Raw genomic sequence first — 13409 nt, 5'->3', positions numbered from 1 at the left:
AAGTTCAGCATGATTTCCCCTTGCTTTCTTTTGTTTTCATTTAACTTTTAGTTTTTGTTTATTTGTTTCATCCATTGCACGCAACTTTTTTCCAAGTCAATACAATACTACCTGTCGCACAAAATGATGATCCATAATGTCTGATATCTCAGTTTACTGCTTAGCGTAAAGTAAACTATGAATGTTTATTATATAGGAAACACAGTACTAGACAACAGTTATTTAGAATTGTAATGTAGTGTAACAGCCATAATCTGATTATGGTTTCAAGTGTGAAACATCTGTCTTTATTTGATGGACCACAAATATCATGGCGTAATTAAAGTACATTATTACAACAAAGCTACAAATTTAAACTACAAGCGTACAACATCCCACAACACTGCATATAAAAGGAGAAGGAAACATTACGGGCTCAGAGAGATTGCAGCTTCTTTTGAAGTCACTCGTTCTGGTTGGCTGATGGAGCTGACAGGGTTATTTTGGGACAATGAAAATGCGCTGTGATTAATGGTTCAAAACAAAAACTCTATCCCAAGACGGTGTGTGTTCAGAGGACTGTAGGGGAAGGGGAGCTGATAGTCCATCTGAGCCGACACCTCTAAATTAGTGCTGGTATCATAGATGTATTATAGAGCTCAGCCCTTACTTTATCACATACACTCACCACACAGAATAACACCTTAAATCAACCTAAGAGCCATGTCATTTGTGACAGCACCTCCTGTAGAGCGGCCCCACCAGTCTGATGTCATCTGATCTCAGTGGATGAAAGCCCATCCACGGGAAATTCAGAAGCACCTTAATGGCACCTTGCCGAACTGCTCACTCGTAAGGATTGAGCGTAGACTGTAATTGGTATAATATATCTCCCCTTATCTATTTCTGTCTGGAATGAGAAAGAAGAGGCTCCAGGAGAGACCTTTTACTCCAGTCATGACGCGGGAGAGGTCACCAATATGTAGAGACATACCTCAAACATTTAAATGCATTGCATGCTGCAGTTGTAAAGCTCCCTCATCTGCTGTGCTGTGTCATATTTCAGCGAGGTTCGACAATGCTGGTGGTTCACAGCTCACATAAAAAGGCTCAATTTTCTTCTATCCAGCAGAACCATTGTTGAGTGCTCTATCTGCTATCTCTGCTGTACTCATTTTGGGTACCTCACTGTAGCACATTGTTCATTGTCACTGGCTTAAGAGATATTAATGAATATGATTGCTCTATCCTCTACTTGCGTTTGGACTTGCATCTGTATTTGACTTGGGCTGGAAAATTTTTGGTGCTATAATTTCCTGTGTGTCATACTCTTTCTGGCACAATTGTAAAGCAAGACCATTGTAGTAATAAAACTGAATGACAACTAGATTAAAGATTTTTGGGATATTTGTCCTTCTTGTAATTTTGAATTATTCAGAAGGTTACAATGAGTTAGACTAATAGACTATCTGAGTCTGACATCTGTCTGTCTCTGTATTTTTCTTTATTTTTCATTTCAGATTCAGAATGCTGATGATGTGTTGATTACTCCCCTGGAAAAGTTTCGCAAGGAGCAAATCGGTGCTGCAAAGGTAAGAGACCTCCTCCACACGCAATTAGCAATTTAACAGCGGAGGATGTTTCATGTGTTCTGACACCCTCGCCTCTCGTCCTCACTCCCCTCATCTCCCCTACAATATGTAAATCATTAATTAAAAGTAAAATGTGACACTGCTAAGAGAAATGGCTTAATCAGACTCATAGGGGATACAAACAAAGAAATCAGTTTGCAAGTGTGATATTAAAAGATATTAAGACTTGTGAGTTAAAAAGTTCATCTGTTTTCTAGGATGGCTAGTTTATGTTTTAGTTGAAGGTGGCATATTGAACCGAAGAATTATTTGTCTTTGGCAGACACATTACTCATGAATAGAGCTGTGAGTGTTTTTTTCAAAGATAATTCAACACAAATTTTATCTTGCAAATTACATATTAGATTTTGAAAATGTGATGTGATAAAAATAAGTATGTCACAGCCTTCTGTAACACAGTCTAAGTGCTGTTCTTCCTTCAAAGATACTGATTCTGCATGATCAAGCAACAAGGACTTCTTTAATGCATTTATAATCAGATTACTGTAAATTTGCAGTATCTAACATATTGCATTCAACATTTTTGTAATCAGATTACTGTAATCCATTCCGTAATGCATTCCTCCCTAACCTATTGGATATAGAGGACTGGTATCAGTAGGGGTTTGCATAATGTAGTTTGAAGGCATCCTGGTTCCACAGTGGATATGTTGTTGAAGCCAGTGTTGACTGCAAAGAACAGTGTGGGCTTTTTGCTACAAGCCATGCTTTCATTCCTGGCCAACGCAAAGGCATAAAATGAAAGCACGGCAGCTTGTTTGTGGTCATTCCCTTGGTGGGATCACACACGAACAAGCTAGAAGAACTCAAGCCTCTCCACAGATCTCCCACTGAGTTTCTGAGTCCACCACTAACTCTACACTCGACTCTGTGATTCATTCGCACATCTTTACATAACCCTAACCCCTGTGAGGGACATTCCAGCATCAAAGTCAGACTCTCACCCATCTTGATTTATTTTACATGACTTGACAGCGACTGGTCTACAAAAATAGTCATTTTACTGTACTTCATTGGTGTCCTCACAATCCAACCTGCAATGTAAAATAACTATTTTTCTTCTTAGTGCTGAGTTGTGAACATCAATCACTCTCCTTTTTACTGCCTAGACTAAATAACCATTGTCACTTAATGTCTCGACCATCACATGTATCTACCATAATGAAATCGCACATTTTGTAGCCATCTCCTTCTCTCACTTTCCCCATCATAGTGCTCAGTGTTATTGCACTGACTCTCCATGTTTATAAAATGGTTTCTTAAAAGCCACAGCCCCTGTCACTCCCACTACCTCTTATTTCCTCCGACCACTTCCTCCTAATGGCTCTCTCCTCCTACGGCCCATCCCCCACTAAACATTAGCCCAACTAGAGTGAGATAAAAGGCAGACATCACGAGTGGCTGAGCAACTTTCCACTGTTCCGAGAATCTGGAGAGATCTGCAGGCTGTCTGACCCTTCCAGTTACTGCGCTTCATGTCTGAGAACGTCAGATGGACAAACGGGGAGCTCTTGCCTTATTTGGGTATACTGCGAGTAATCCCACTGAGGTTACGTAGCAGTGTATCAGTTTCTTAGGCACAAGCACAACACTTCCATGACCATAACACACTAGCAGATTGACTGCAGCACTACAGGACATATTAGGCACAGTCTGTTTCACACAAAGCTGAACCAAGTGTTGGAATAAAACCCCTTAAACTTTGCACAGTGTATAACAAATACACATCAAGAAAGCCACAAGAGTTCAAACAATCATGTATATTCACTGGAACATGGACATAACCATATGTGCTGGCTGCCAAACCGAGATGTAGAACTGAAATTATTGTTACAACTTTTTTTTAAATTTCAGATACATTTTTGTGAGCTGAAAGTTGTACATTCCCAGGCAAAGGACAATGCTTTCAGAACTGAAATAAGAAATGAAACTCTGTCCTGGTTTCAGTGTGTATCTACCATTCTTGGCACTGTTTCAACACAGTGAGCTCTTCTGTTCATCCACTAAATTGCTAACTGATCTCCTACAACTTAGACCTCAACCTTGGGCCTGAACTCTCACATAGACCTGCTGTTTTTTTTTTCCACAAACTGAGATTCATTGGAGGTAAACTGCCTAAAGCTGGGTCCACACTACTTGTGTGTGCGTGTGTGTGTGTGTGTGTGTGTTTGTTTGTGGGTTGTCAGATTTTTTTCAGGCCTTGAAATTTAAACAGACCCCAGGGACACTTTCTCAACAAAGTACTAGGGGGTGTCCAAATAGTGGGTGGCATTCTTGCTCTCTGAAATTTTAACAATATTGTATTCCCTTCAAGGATCGTCAACATTAGGGGCACCATAGGGGTCCCACACTAGCTGAGTGTGAACAGTCAGTGCAAACAGACCCAGATGGGAGTCAGATGGCCACCGATAATTTGAGCTGTCCTCATCCTACAAAGGGTGCACAGACATCAGATAATTCTTGGCTAGTTATGGTCTCCAGAGGCAGAAATGACATTTGCATTTATGCTCGGAAATCTGAAAATGTCCTAAGACACTGTGGAGTAAAGGGATCAATTGAAGTGATTTGGGAAAATTCTTGCCAGCTGTGGGCTACACTAAAACCTTTCACATCATACAAATATGTACAGTACATTTTTGATTAACCTTGGGATGTTGTGGCAAGTCAGTAGAACTAGAAGAACCTTCTTCATGCACATGACTAAAAGCCTTCTCTTCTACACATCTCTCTAGAATTGTGTTGCAAATAACAGGATCTGGGCAAAAGCGAGTGTTAAATTAATTTTCAGTGGAATTGAATTGTGATAATATGATTGCATCGTGTTGTCATTTTACAAAATGTCTGGGGATCAAAATAGAGACAGGTTTAGTCTTGATTCCATCAAATGGTGCCAAAGTAAGAAACCTTCAAATATTACACATGATTTTAATTGATTATCAGAATTGTAATTGATTTTTACTCTCATCAACTAATCATCTGAACACTAAACCTTTCAGGCCGTTTATGTATCATAGGCTGTGACAGTTGCCCACCGCACAGCACAGCACCACACAGCACAGTTATCCCAGCTGTAACAAAATACCAGATGATCAAAGATAGAACTGATGTCCTGAGATATGCAAATCATATTGCATAATAAACGCTAACATATTATTGATTAATAAAAGAAATGCACACTGCAGTAAGACAAACAAACTTCTAAACACTTCACCAGTGAGGGAAAAAAAAAAATTAAGACAGCAATGCAGATGACACTCAGACGCCAACGTCATGCTGCAAAAACTATAAAATGCATGAATAAGGTGATGCAAATTGAAAGTATTTATTTCCATTATTCTCATGTCTGCCCCATCACTTTCCACTGTGCCTTACCCAATAAAGCAGAAACACCATTAAAACAATCTTTCAGAAAGTAATTACTTTTTCTCCTGATCACCAGAATTTCGCAAGGCAGTCTTTGAGGGGTCAGTCCTCACCTATTTGGAGGCAGCAACCACACACTGTGAACATATCAGCTTCCTTCCTTTTGCAAAAGCAGTATGTATTAAATTAGTTTATATACAAACAGCAACATTTCACATAATTAAATTAAAAAGCCCCAAAATATTATAAGTCATTATCCATTATTCTTGTCATGAAATAATGAATGCACAATGAAATTTAAGACAAGCAAACCAAAACTTTTTACATAATCTTCAAAACAGATGATTTATTCTTAAGGACTACTAATCTCACTGTATTCATGGCAGATTTTAACCTGAGAATTCATGGATTGCAGTTTTAATCTAATAGCCTTTAATCTAACCGTCAGTATGTGCCATGCACTGCAGTTGAGCAACGACTTCATGGAATCATTTTGAAGGATGAACTGACATAATGGCTTGTAGTATTACTTTATTTTCTTCCAGTGTATTCATTGTTCTCTGGAGAGGAAAGTGACACTGAACACAGGACTGCTTATGATTCAGGTCATTCCCTTTCTGTGGTGAATCTTTCCTGTCAGTCTTCCCTGTGTTTGGATTTAATAAAGCAGAATTGTTTTGAAAATGATCTTCATAATAAAAATAAAACACACAAGTCTGACCATTAGAATGCACATTAAATGCATAACAAAACAAACTCAACTGACCCTCATAAGAAATATGTGGGTTTATCCAGAAGATGGCTTGAATGCTGACATTAAAGAACTTCCTGTTATCTCGCTCCTTAGTCATGGACTTACTCAAGGGCAACACTGACCAGTGACGTAGTCCAAAGCAAATAATCATCGGATGTGTCATCTTAACAAGAAGTTCCTTCTAACTTGAACTTCACAGTTGTCTTTTCCCACTCATTATCTCTCTGGTTAGGTGGTGAGAGCGAGGTTTAGGTTGACAGGGAGAAGCCTAAGGCATCCCTATAGGATACAGTATAGATCTATATTCATGCAGAGCTTGTCAAAAGACCTTTTCCCAACATAATGAAAAGCTTTTGAAGGTTGATCTTATGAAGATAACAGCTTTTTTTTCTCCATGCAGCTTTGCTCAGACCTTAATAATTAGTTTCAGATACAGAGGCAATACAGAAGAAAGAATAAGTGTGTACAGTGTATGGAGCTCTTGTACTTTTATCTTTATTAGTTTATACTTATTACACCATGTGTCAGAGAGAGCAGGGGCACTGATTAGAGTTCATTTTTTGACTAAGGCTCTGCAGTTTGCCTGACACACACACTAAATATGGTCTATTTAGAAGTCAGAGTATTTGTTTTTCAACTCTTCAGAAGCAGATGTTTGTAATTATTTCGTGTTAATTGGCCAACTTCTTGCTGTCTGTGATGTCTCGTCAGGAAATGGGATTTCAGGTAAAGAGGGAGACATTTTTTGGCTTTACAGCAAAGTAACCGAACTCAAGCTGAAGCCTTGTGTTCTCTCTGTCTCCCCTGTGGAAGCGAGACCAGCTCATGTGTGGTGGAGCATCAAAATAACCTGGCTATTGCTATTTAATCGCCATTCTGGACCCCTGCTCCAATTAGCTTTATCTAATGAGCTCATAGAAATAGGCTGCAGAGTTCTCCCTTTCATGTCACTGTTCAGAGAATTGATTTAAAATGAACGTGTGGTGAAATACGCTGCACATGACGGCGTGCTAGCCATTGATGTTTGTATTATTCCAGGGCATTGGATGCAAGTGAAGAGTGCAGTGTGATAGTGTGTGATATCTGGGGTTCTTTCCTTTATATACAGACACATTCAACCTCCCTTGCCGCTTACATCTGTTACCATGGTGATGAGAGGCTCAGAAATGATGGCCCTGAGGCTCGTTAGGGCCAGTGTCAAAACTGGCGATGTATGGCTAGCGTCCAAATATTCCTCCTGCCGTCTTCATGTCTGTTCCCAGCATCCTTTCTTTAGCAAACTGAGGACACCTGACCAGAAGAGGAGCTGCTTGCAGTTTTTCTTGTTGATTTCCTCCCTGCAGCGTTATATTAGCAATTAGCAAACTCACCCACAGGGATTTACCCAGAAAAGTTGTTAGGCAGTGTGGCAAATGTTGGAGATGAGGGCCAGGCATGGGCCCGCGCCAGACTGATGGCAGCATTAAGGTAGGCCTCTATTGGTTTTTTTGATAACAGAATCACAGATGGAATCACATAATTGAGAATTTTAAAAAGCTATAACACAGATTCCATTAAGTCTGTGCTAAAAGCTGTCTGGAGATTTGAAAATATGACAGTAATAGGTAATTATGTATGTATGTATGTATGTATGTAATTATATAATTTATTCAACACACATTAAAAAGTCAATAACTATAGCAGAGTCTTACAAAGAATCTGACAATGTACGGTCAGGGAATTCTATGTTTTTAAAATCAACTACTAACTAACATGAATTAAAATAAATAATATATATGTAAAAATGTTGCACTCTATAAAAACTTGTATTCAAGTCCTGATTGGCTCCTGTGCTAGATCAACCATGAGATACAAACTAATCACTTTAAAGGGACATTGTGTAGTGTTTTAAGTGTTTTATTAGCTAAGATCAATGTCTTCATTCATAAATGTGTCCTCATTGGTGTAAAATTACCTCTGCCACTGATCTGACTTATCCTCGTAAGCAAAACATTTCTTATCTGTATATACATTGGACGGGCAAGTCCATGGAGGCTTCCATGTTGTTCCGCCATTTTGAAAAACTATAATCGCCAGAGGGACATAAAGCACTAGCCTACATGTCGAGCTAATCCACAATGCGTTTTCTTTCAAAGCCAGCGTCACGTGACTGAAACCAGCTATAACGGAGAAGGAGATCAGTGAGAAGCGCTTGTCACTGCCTGGCACATTTGAAAGTCTGCACTGCACTTTAGTTAATAATGGAGGATCATACTTATGCCGAGCCACAGGAGAAGGAATCCTCGCCGCCAAAAAAGCGAAAAAGGGAATTAAAAAGGCTATGTGACCGGCGAATTCAAAAAACAAGAGTAAACATCGGGGTAGCTTTTCCCAAATGGAAAGAGCTAATGCAGGAGAAAGACTTTCAAAGGGACGTTGAAGTTGCCTGCTTTCTCCTCGACAGTTAGGCTTCTTGGTACATAACGGCTACTGTAGTTGCAGTACACATTTGAAAACACGAGACACTAGAGAGCACCATTCGTTTGAATGCAAAATACAATTTCACCGCTACATGGGAGAAATTCCTACTCAATGTCCCTTTAAGGCATAAGGCAGTGAATTTGCTTTTAACTGTGTGCTTTCCTTCATGACCACTAAAAATAAAATAGAAAAGAAAACGGTGAAAGCTGGCAAAGTAACATTGCTACCATGTTGCATCAAACTATCCGGCTGTTTATCAGATCAGTGCTCATGAAGGTGGGACATAAGCTACTGAGATTCTTTTTCTGTTGGCGTTACTGAGCATGGGGTGCTCGGCTGCGCCTCAACCTCGAGGTTAGGCTAACACTGTTGACTTGGTGAATCAGTGAATGTTTGCAGTCTTTTCACCATCACTTCCAGAATTTGGCCATCTGAAAAAACTGTTTACGTTTTTTTGGCTTTTACCTTTCCTCTTTAACCTTATCACTAACTGTAACAAAGGCAGCATCTGGCATAGACCAACTGGATTACTAGCTAAGGTTGCTGGGTGATAGTTGAAAGAGGCCTCTGTTGAATTTCAGCCTACGCACAATCAGAGTAACGAACACTGAGCTCAGACCTGCTGTTTTCGTTCGCTTAGTTCGTTCAGGTTTTAACCAACAGATGTCGCTGGTGATCTTTCCAACCTGGCCACCCCAGTTTAACTGTAGTTTAAAAAGCATCTCTAAAAATACATAAAAAAAAAAAAAAATCCCAGATGCTTAGGCCCGGCAGGGGGTTCAGCTTAAGCCAGACGAGGCTCAATTTAGGCCTGGCGAGCTACCTGGTTTGCAGTACACTGGCAGAAATCCTGACCCAGACAGCTGGCATCAAAGCATTCTTAACAGCATTCCACTACAGAGAAATCTACATCCGAATATTCTCTTCCTGCATCTGATTTATTCATGAGGGCGAACAAAGCAATCAGATGAGGAAATCTCCCAAGTGGTAGGTTCATGTGTGTTTTCTACACCACAGAGTGTTGGGAAGTGCTTTGGCTTTATCCATTCCCAGCCAGCTGATTACTCTGGGGCACTGGCATTAGTTTGTGTCAGAAACTTGTGTGCTTCAGGGTATATATCTATCCCCATCTACTGTATGTCCTCTGCCACCATGTGTTGGGCTTCAAAGCCTTGTGCCTACACTGCTCCCCGCTTCCCGAGGAGAGTCTTTGCAATTTAAATAACTCATATTCCACTCTGATTTCACAAACATACCCGGGGGGGTTGGAGTGGGAGTGCACTCACCACATGGACAAACCAACAAACACCTGGTGTTCTGCTAGGGTATCATTAAGATAGCACCAGTTTATACACGTCCTGCCAGGATCAAAACAAAGCAGGACACTTTGGGTGACTTAATCAGGATGGCTCTGCCTCATGGACTGCAGCTCTGAGTCACTCCCCAGTCTTTGTAAGTGTGAAAGAGTTAGTCCAGACGTACGGAGGAGTTTTCTGGCATGCTCACACTGGTCAGCAGTGCTGGGAGATTCCTGCTGTGACTGCGGGGCTCAGCTAAACCTAAAGCTCTTAATTTAATGTGATCCCTAGTGTGTGTGTTTGTGTGTCTGTGTAGTACTCGTGAACGTGTGTGTGTGTGTGTGTCTTGGTATTTTCCCCAAGGCTCCAGTTGTATGCGTGCTCACAAAATAATGTCACGTCAACAGCAGTCACAGTGGCCGACACTCAGCTCCCTTTTTGGTCTGTAATAAAAAACACTCGATTCTAAAAATAAATGTATTTCCTGTCAGCACGTTATTATATTTAATCATATGTTTATTTTGCAATTCACCTGTTTATTTTCTCTTTGTTTCTGAATAGCAGTCACATACACAATTGATTTTCTTCCCCACTCCTGAAGAGATCATTCCTGGGTCAGACATGACAGGAAAGATGGAAATAAGATGCTACTACATGAAATTATCTATTGATTTTTGTGCTGTACTTGTAATAGTTATGTAGGAGGGTTACAGTGTCTTGTGGTGAATTCCTCCGGTGTGTTTAACTGCTGTGGGGGTAGCTGAGGCAGAACACGGCTCTAGGTCGTATCAGTAGCTACTAGATTAGACTTGCTAAATTTCAGGGCCATGGGAAGGAAAACAAACAAGCAGGATCTGGTTACACTGGCCGTTTCCTCACGCTTTCCCCATCCCCCCTCATTCTGTCTCTCGACTAGCCCCTTTATGAATGTTTGCATAGCGAGATGGGCATTAAGTGGGCAAAGCTTGGTTTAGAGGTCAGTCTGGCAGATGAGACACTTGAATGGCCTCACACAGACAGGTTCTCCCTGCTTGGGCAGAGTTTGATTAAGGCTTGCGAAGTGGAGCTTTTTTTGGGGGGAAAATGTTCAATCTCTTAGTCCATATGCTTTATAGATGGGCATCTGGCATGAAAAGCCCATTTCCTGTTCCTTCCTCAGAGCCTCCTGGGACACTCTGAATCCTGGGACTCATGACTACAGAGCTTGACTTGTCTTTGCAGGTGGAGCATAACAAGGAAGAAAAATGCAAACACCACTCAGCCAGTGCTGTCTGTGACAGTGCCAAACGCATTATGCTATTGATGATTTACAGTGTTATGTGTTTTGTTGTGAACTTATGTCTCGGCTGGGGAGCTGTGAGAATAATGGCGTTAGTTTCTCAGAAGCCCCACTGATAATGCATAGTCCTTATTGACCACGCCGACACTGTCTCCTCGTCATTACACGGCCACATGCCACTTTTATGACCTGTAATAATCTATTGACAGGAATTTTAAATGACATGTGCCAAATGCCATGTGAAAATGTAGTTAGACCTCCACCTAGTGGCAGTTGAATCACACACACCCACATCAAGAATGTATGACACATTTTTGGTAATGTTTAAGCCTTTCATGTGTCTTGTGTACCTTTTTAGGAGGGGAAGAAGAAATTTGATAAGGAAACAGAGAAATACTACTCTACGCTTGAGAGACACCTTGGCTTGTCATCCAAAAAGAAGGAAGCATATCTGCAGGAGGTAAAACCAAAACAAATTTTCTGATCCCCAACATGTCTTTGAATAATGCTGTTTTATGGTCTGCTGAGTGTCTCCTAAAAATAAAGCTATTGTTTGTGCACTATTCTTTGCTCATTTCTTCTTTAAGCACACACTGTTTCCAGGTGGTGATGTAAGCATTAACTCTCTGTGCACACAGTGCTCTCCCAGTTTGAACCCTGTCTTTGTTATGGCACTGACCCTGGTTTGTTTGCTCATTCCCAGGCTGACACGCAGATTGATAAGGAGAGACAACTCTTTTATGACGCGTCCCTTGAGTACGTTTTCAAAATACAAGAAGTGCAAGAAAAAAAGAAATTTGAGTTTGTTGAGCCGGTAAGAGAAATATCAGTTTTACATATTTTTGTGCTCAGTTAGTGCTGAATGCATATTGAAGATGTAGTAATTGCCTTGCCATTTTCTTCTTCTTCTTTTTGTACTTACTTCTCATGAAAGTGGCTTTTTAAATGTCCGTCTGTCTGTTTCTTCTCCTGACTGACGACAGGCATAATTATACCTCTCCCACAGGTATATATCTATGCTTGTATATTCCACTCATCTGTCATCTGGATCACAAATCCTCTGTAATATAGTCCATTAATTTGGTGAGGGTAGTGGGTAAAATTAGATAAAGTGGTTGTTGTCAAACAAAACAAGACAAAGTGTAAGTACAAATTAAAGCTTCTATAAAAGCCCCCGCCTTACATATATGTGGAGTCAATTCTAGCATTTTTAGTGGCAAAGTTACCAGGAAACATTAAGTTATCTAGGTGTTAAGTGTCAGTAAACGTGAGATGGGAATAAAGTGGCTTTAAACGCCCCAACTCCCATCTGATCACATTCACTGGCAGGTGACCCAGAACCCAGGCCAGAAATGTAAATCTCCAGGTAGTGCTGGGAAAAATGACAAGGCTCAACCTTGCCTGTGATGAATCTGGGCACAGATAAGATGGTTCATCCTTGAACATTTCATATACCAAGCCTTATCCTAGAAATAAAATGTGTCTGAGGAGTTGACTGAGAGCAGTTCTATGTTTGTGGGATGCTCCATGCTATAGATGGGATCAGTTCTTTCCTCCAACAATACTGCCAGTGCTTTTTGTGTGTGATGTTGGTGTGTTATACAAAAAAAATCAATATTTGTCATTTGCCATAGAGAACTACAACTTTGTGAAACTTTCCTTTTTTAGCCTTTCACCTTATGTGCAGTATTTAGTGCATTGACGTGAAAATACAACTGTTGTTAATAAGTTGATGAGGTTTTAATTGACAATGCAATATGTGCATTAGAATTATAGTTTTAGCACGGAATTAGAGTTAATTATCTACTTTTTAGTCGATAGAATTATAATTAAATCCATGACTGTAAAATCACTGCAGACTGGATTTCTCATGTTTTAGAGATATAATGATAATTGTGTGATTATAATTCAAAATTGACTTTTTATGTTGCACTGTACCTTTTTAAAATGTGCTCTCTGGTGTGAATTTGCTATCTTTATATTGTTTATTAACTCACCATTAAATATTGTTCCTCTCCAGCTCCTGGCCTTTCTTCAGGGCTTGTTTACATTCTACCATGAAGGATATGAGCTGGCTCATGAATTTGAGCCATACAAACAGCAGCTCCAGTTCAACCTGCAGAACGTAAGTCTCAACACCTCAGGGGTTGTACACAAAGGCAACCAGCCACGTAATCAGATTCTGCAGCTTATCATACCCCGACATAACAAGCAGAGTTTTCACAAATGGATAGCTGTGTGATTAAATGAGATTCTTTGCTGCACAGAGGATCAATATTTTCAGAGTGTTGTATCGCAAGCAGTTACTGCAGGCCATTTAACGCTACTGTGTCAAAAAAAAAAGTTAGAGTTGGGAGTAAAACTACAGCTGCTGCCATGCCCTCTCTTTCCATCACCATGACCTCACCACTTGCGGCCTGAGGGCCCAAATTGCTCTCTGACCCAAAACGTCAGCACCATTGCCCTGACAATTTCCACTCCGTAACCCTCTCTCCATGTCCTCAGATGCAGAGAGCTCTAATAGGAGCTGGAGATGGTAAGGCTGTCTCAGCATCTCTCTAGTAGGGGAAATGAAACGGCTTCATGCTGACCTTTTTGACTCCAAAAAAGAGGATTCCTGGGAG

At 40.4% G+C, this 13409-nt stretch overlaps 1 protein-coding gene across 4 annotated transcripts in view; it reads left to right on the top strand.

The window, feature by feature from the left end:
* The window catches only part of LOC127362450 (rho GTPase-activating protein 42), a 59503-nt gene that overhangs the window by 33511 nt on the left and 12583 nt on the right, over positions 1-13409 (top strand). For all 4 annotated transcript variants that reach the window (XM_051398153.1, XM_051398152.1, XM_051398151.1 and 1 more), the window contains exons 4-7: positions 1500-1571; positions 11144-11245; positions 11489-11599; positions 12806-12910. In XM_051398153.1, the coding sequence (XP_051254113.1) occupies positions 1500-1571; positions 11144-11245; positions 11489-11599; positions 12806-12910 (390 nt within the window). The remainder of the gene's footprint in view (positions 1-1499; positions 1572-11143; positions 11246-11488; positions 11600-12805; positions 12911-13409) is intronic.

Source organism: Dicentrarchus labrax, unplaced genomic scaffold (genome assembly GCF_905237075.1).
Source record: "Dicentrarchus labrax unplaced genomic scaffold, dlabrax2021, whole genome shotgun sequence".
In the NCBI taxonomy this organism is placed as follows: Eukaryota; Metazoa; Chordata; class Actinopteri; family Moronidae; genus Dicentrarchus; species Dicentrarchus labrax.
Note: the sequence above shows the minus strand (reverse complement) of the source record. Positions and strands in the feature narration are given on the sequence as shown.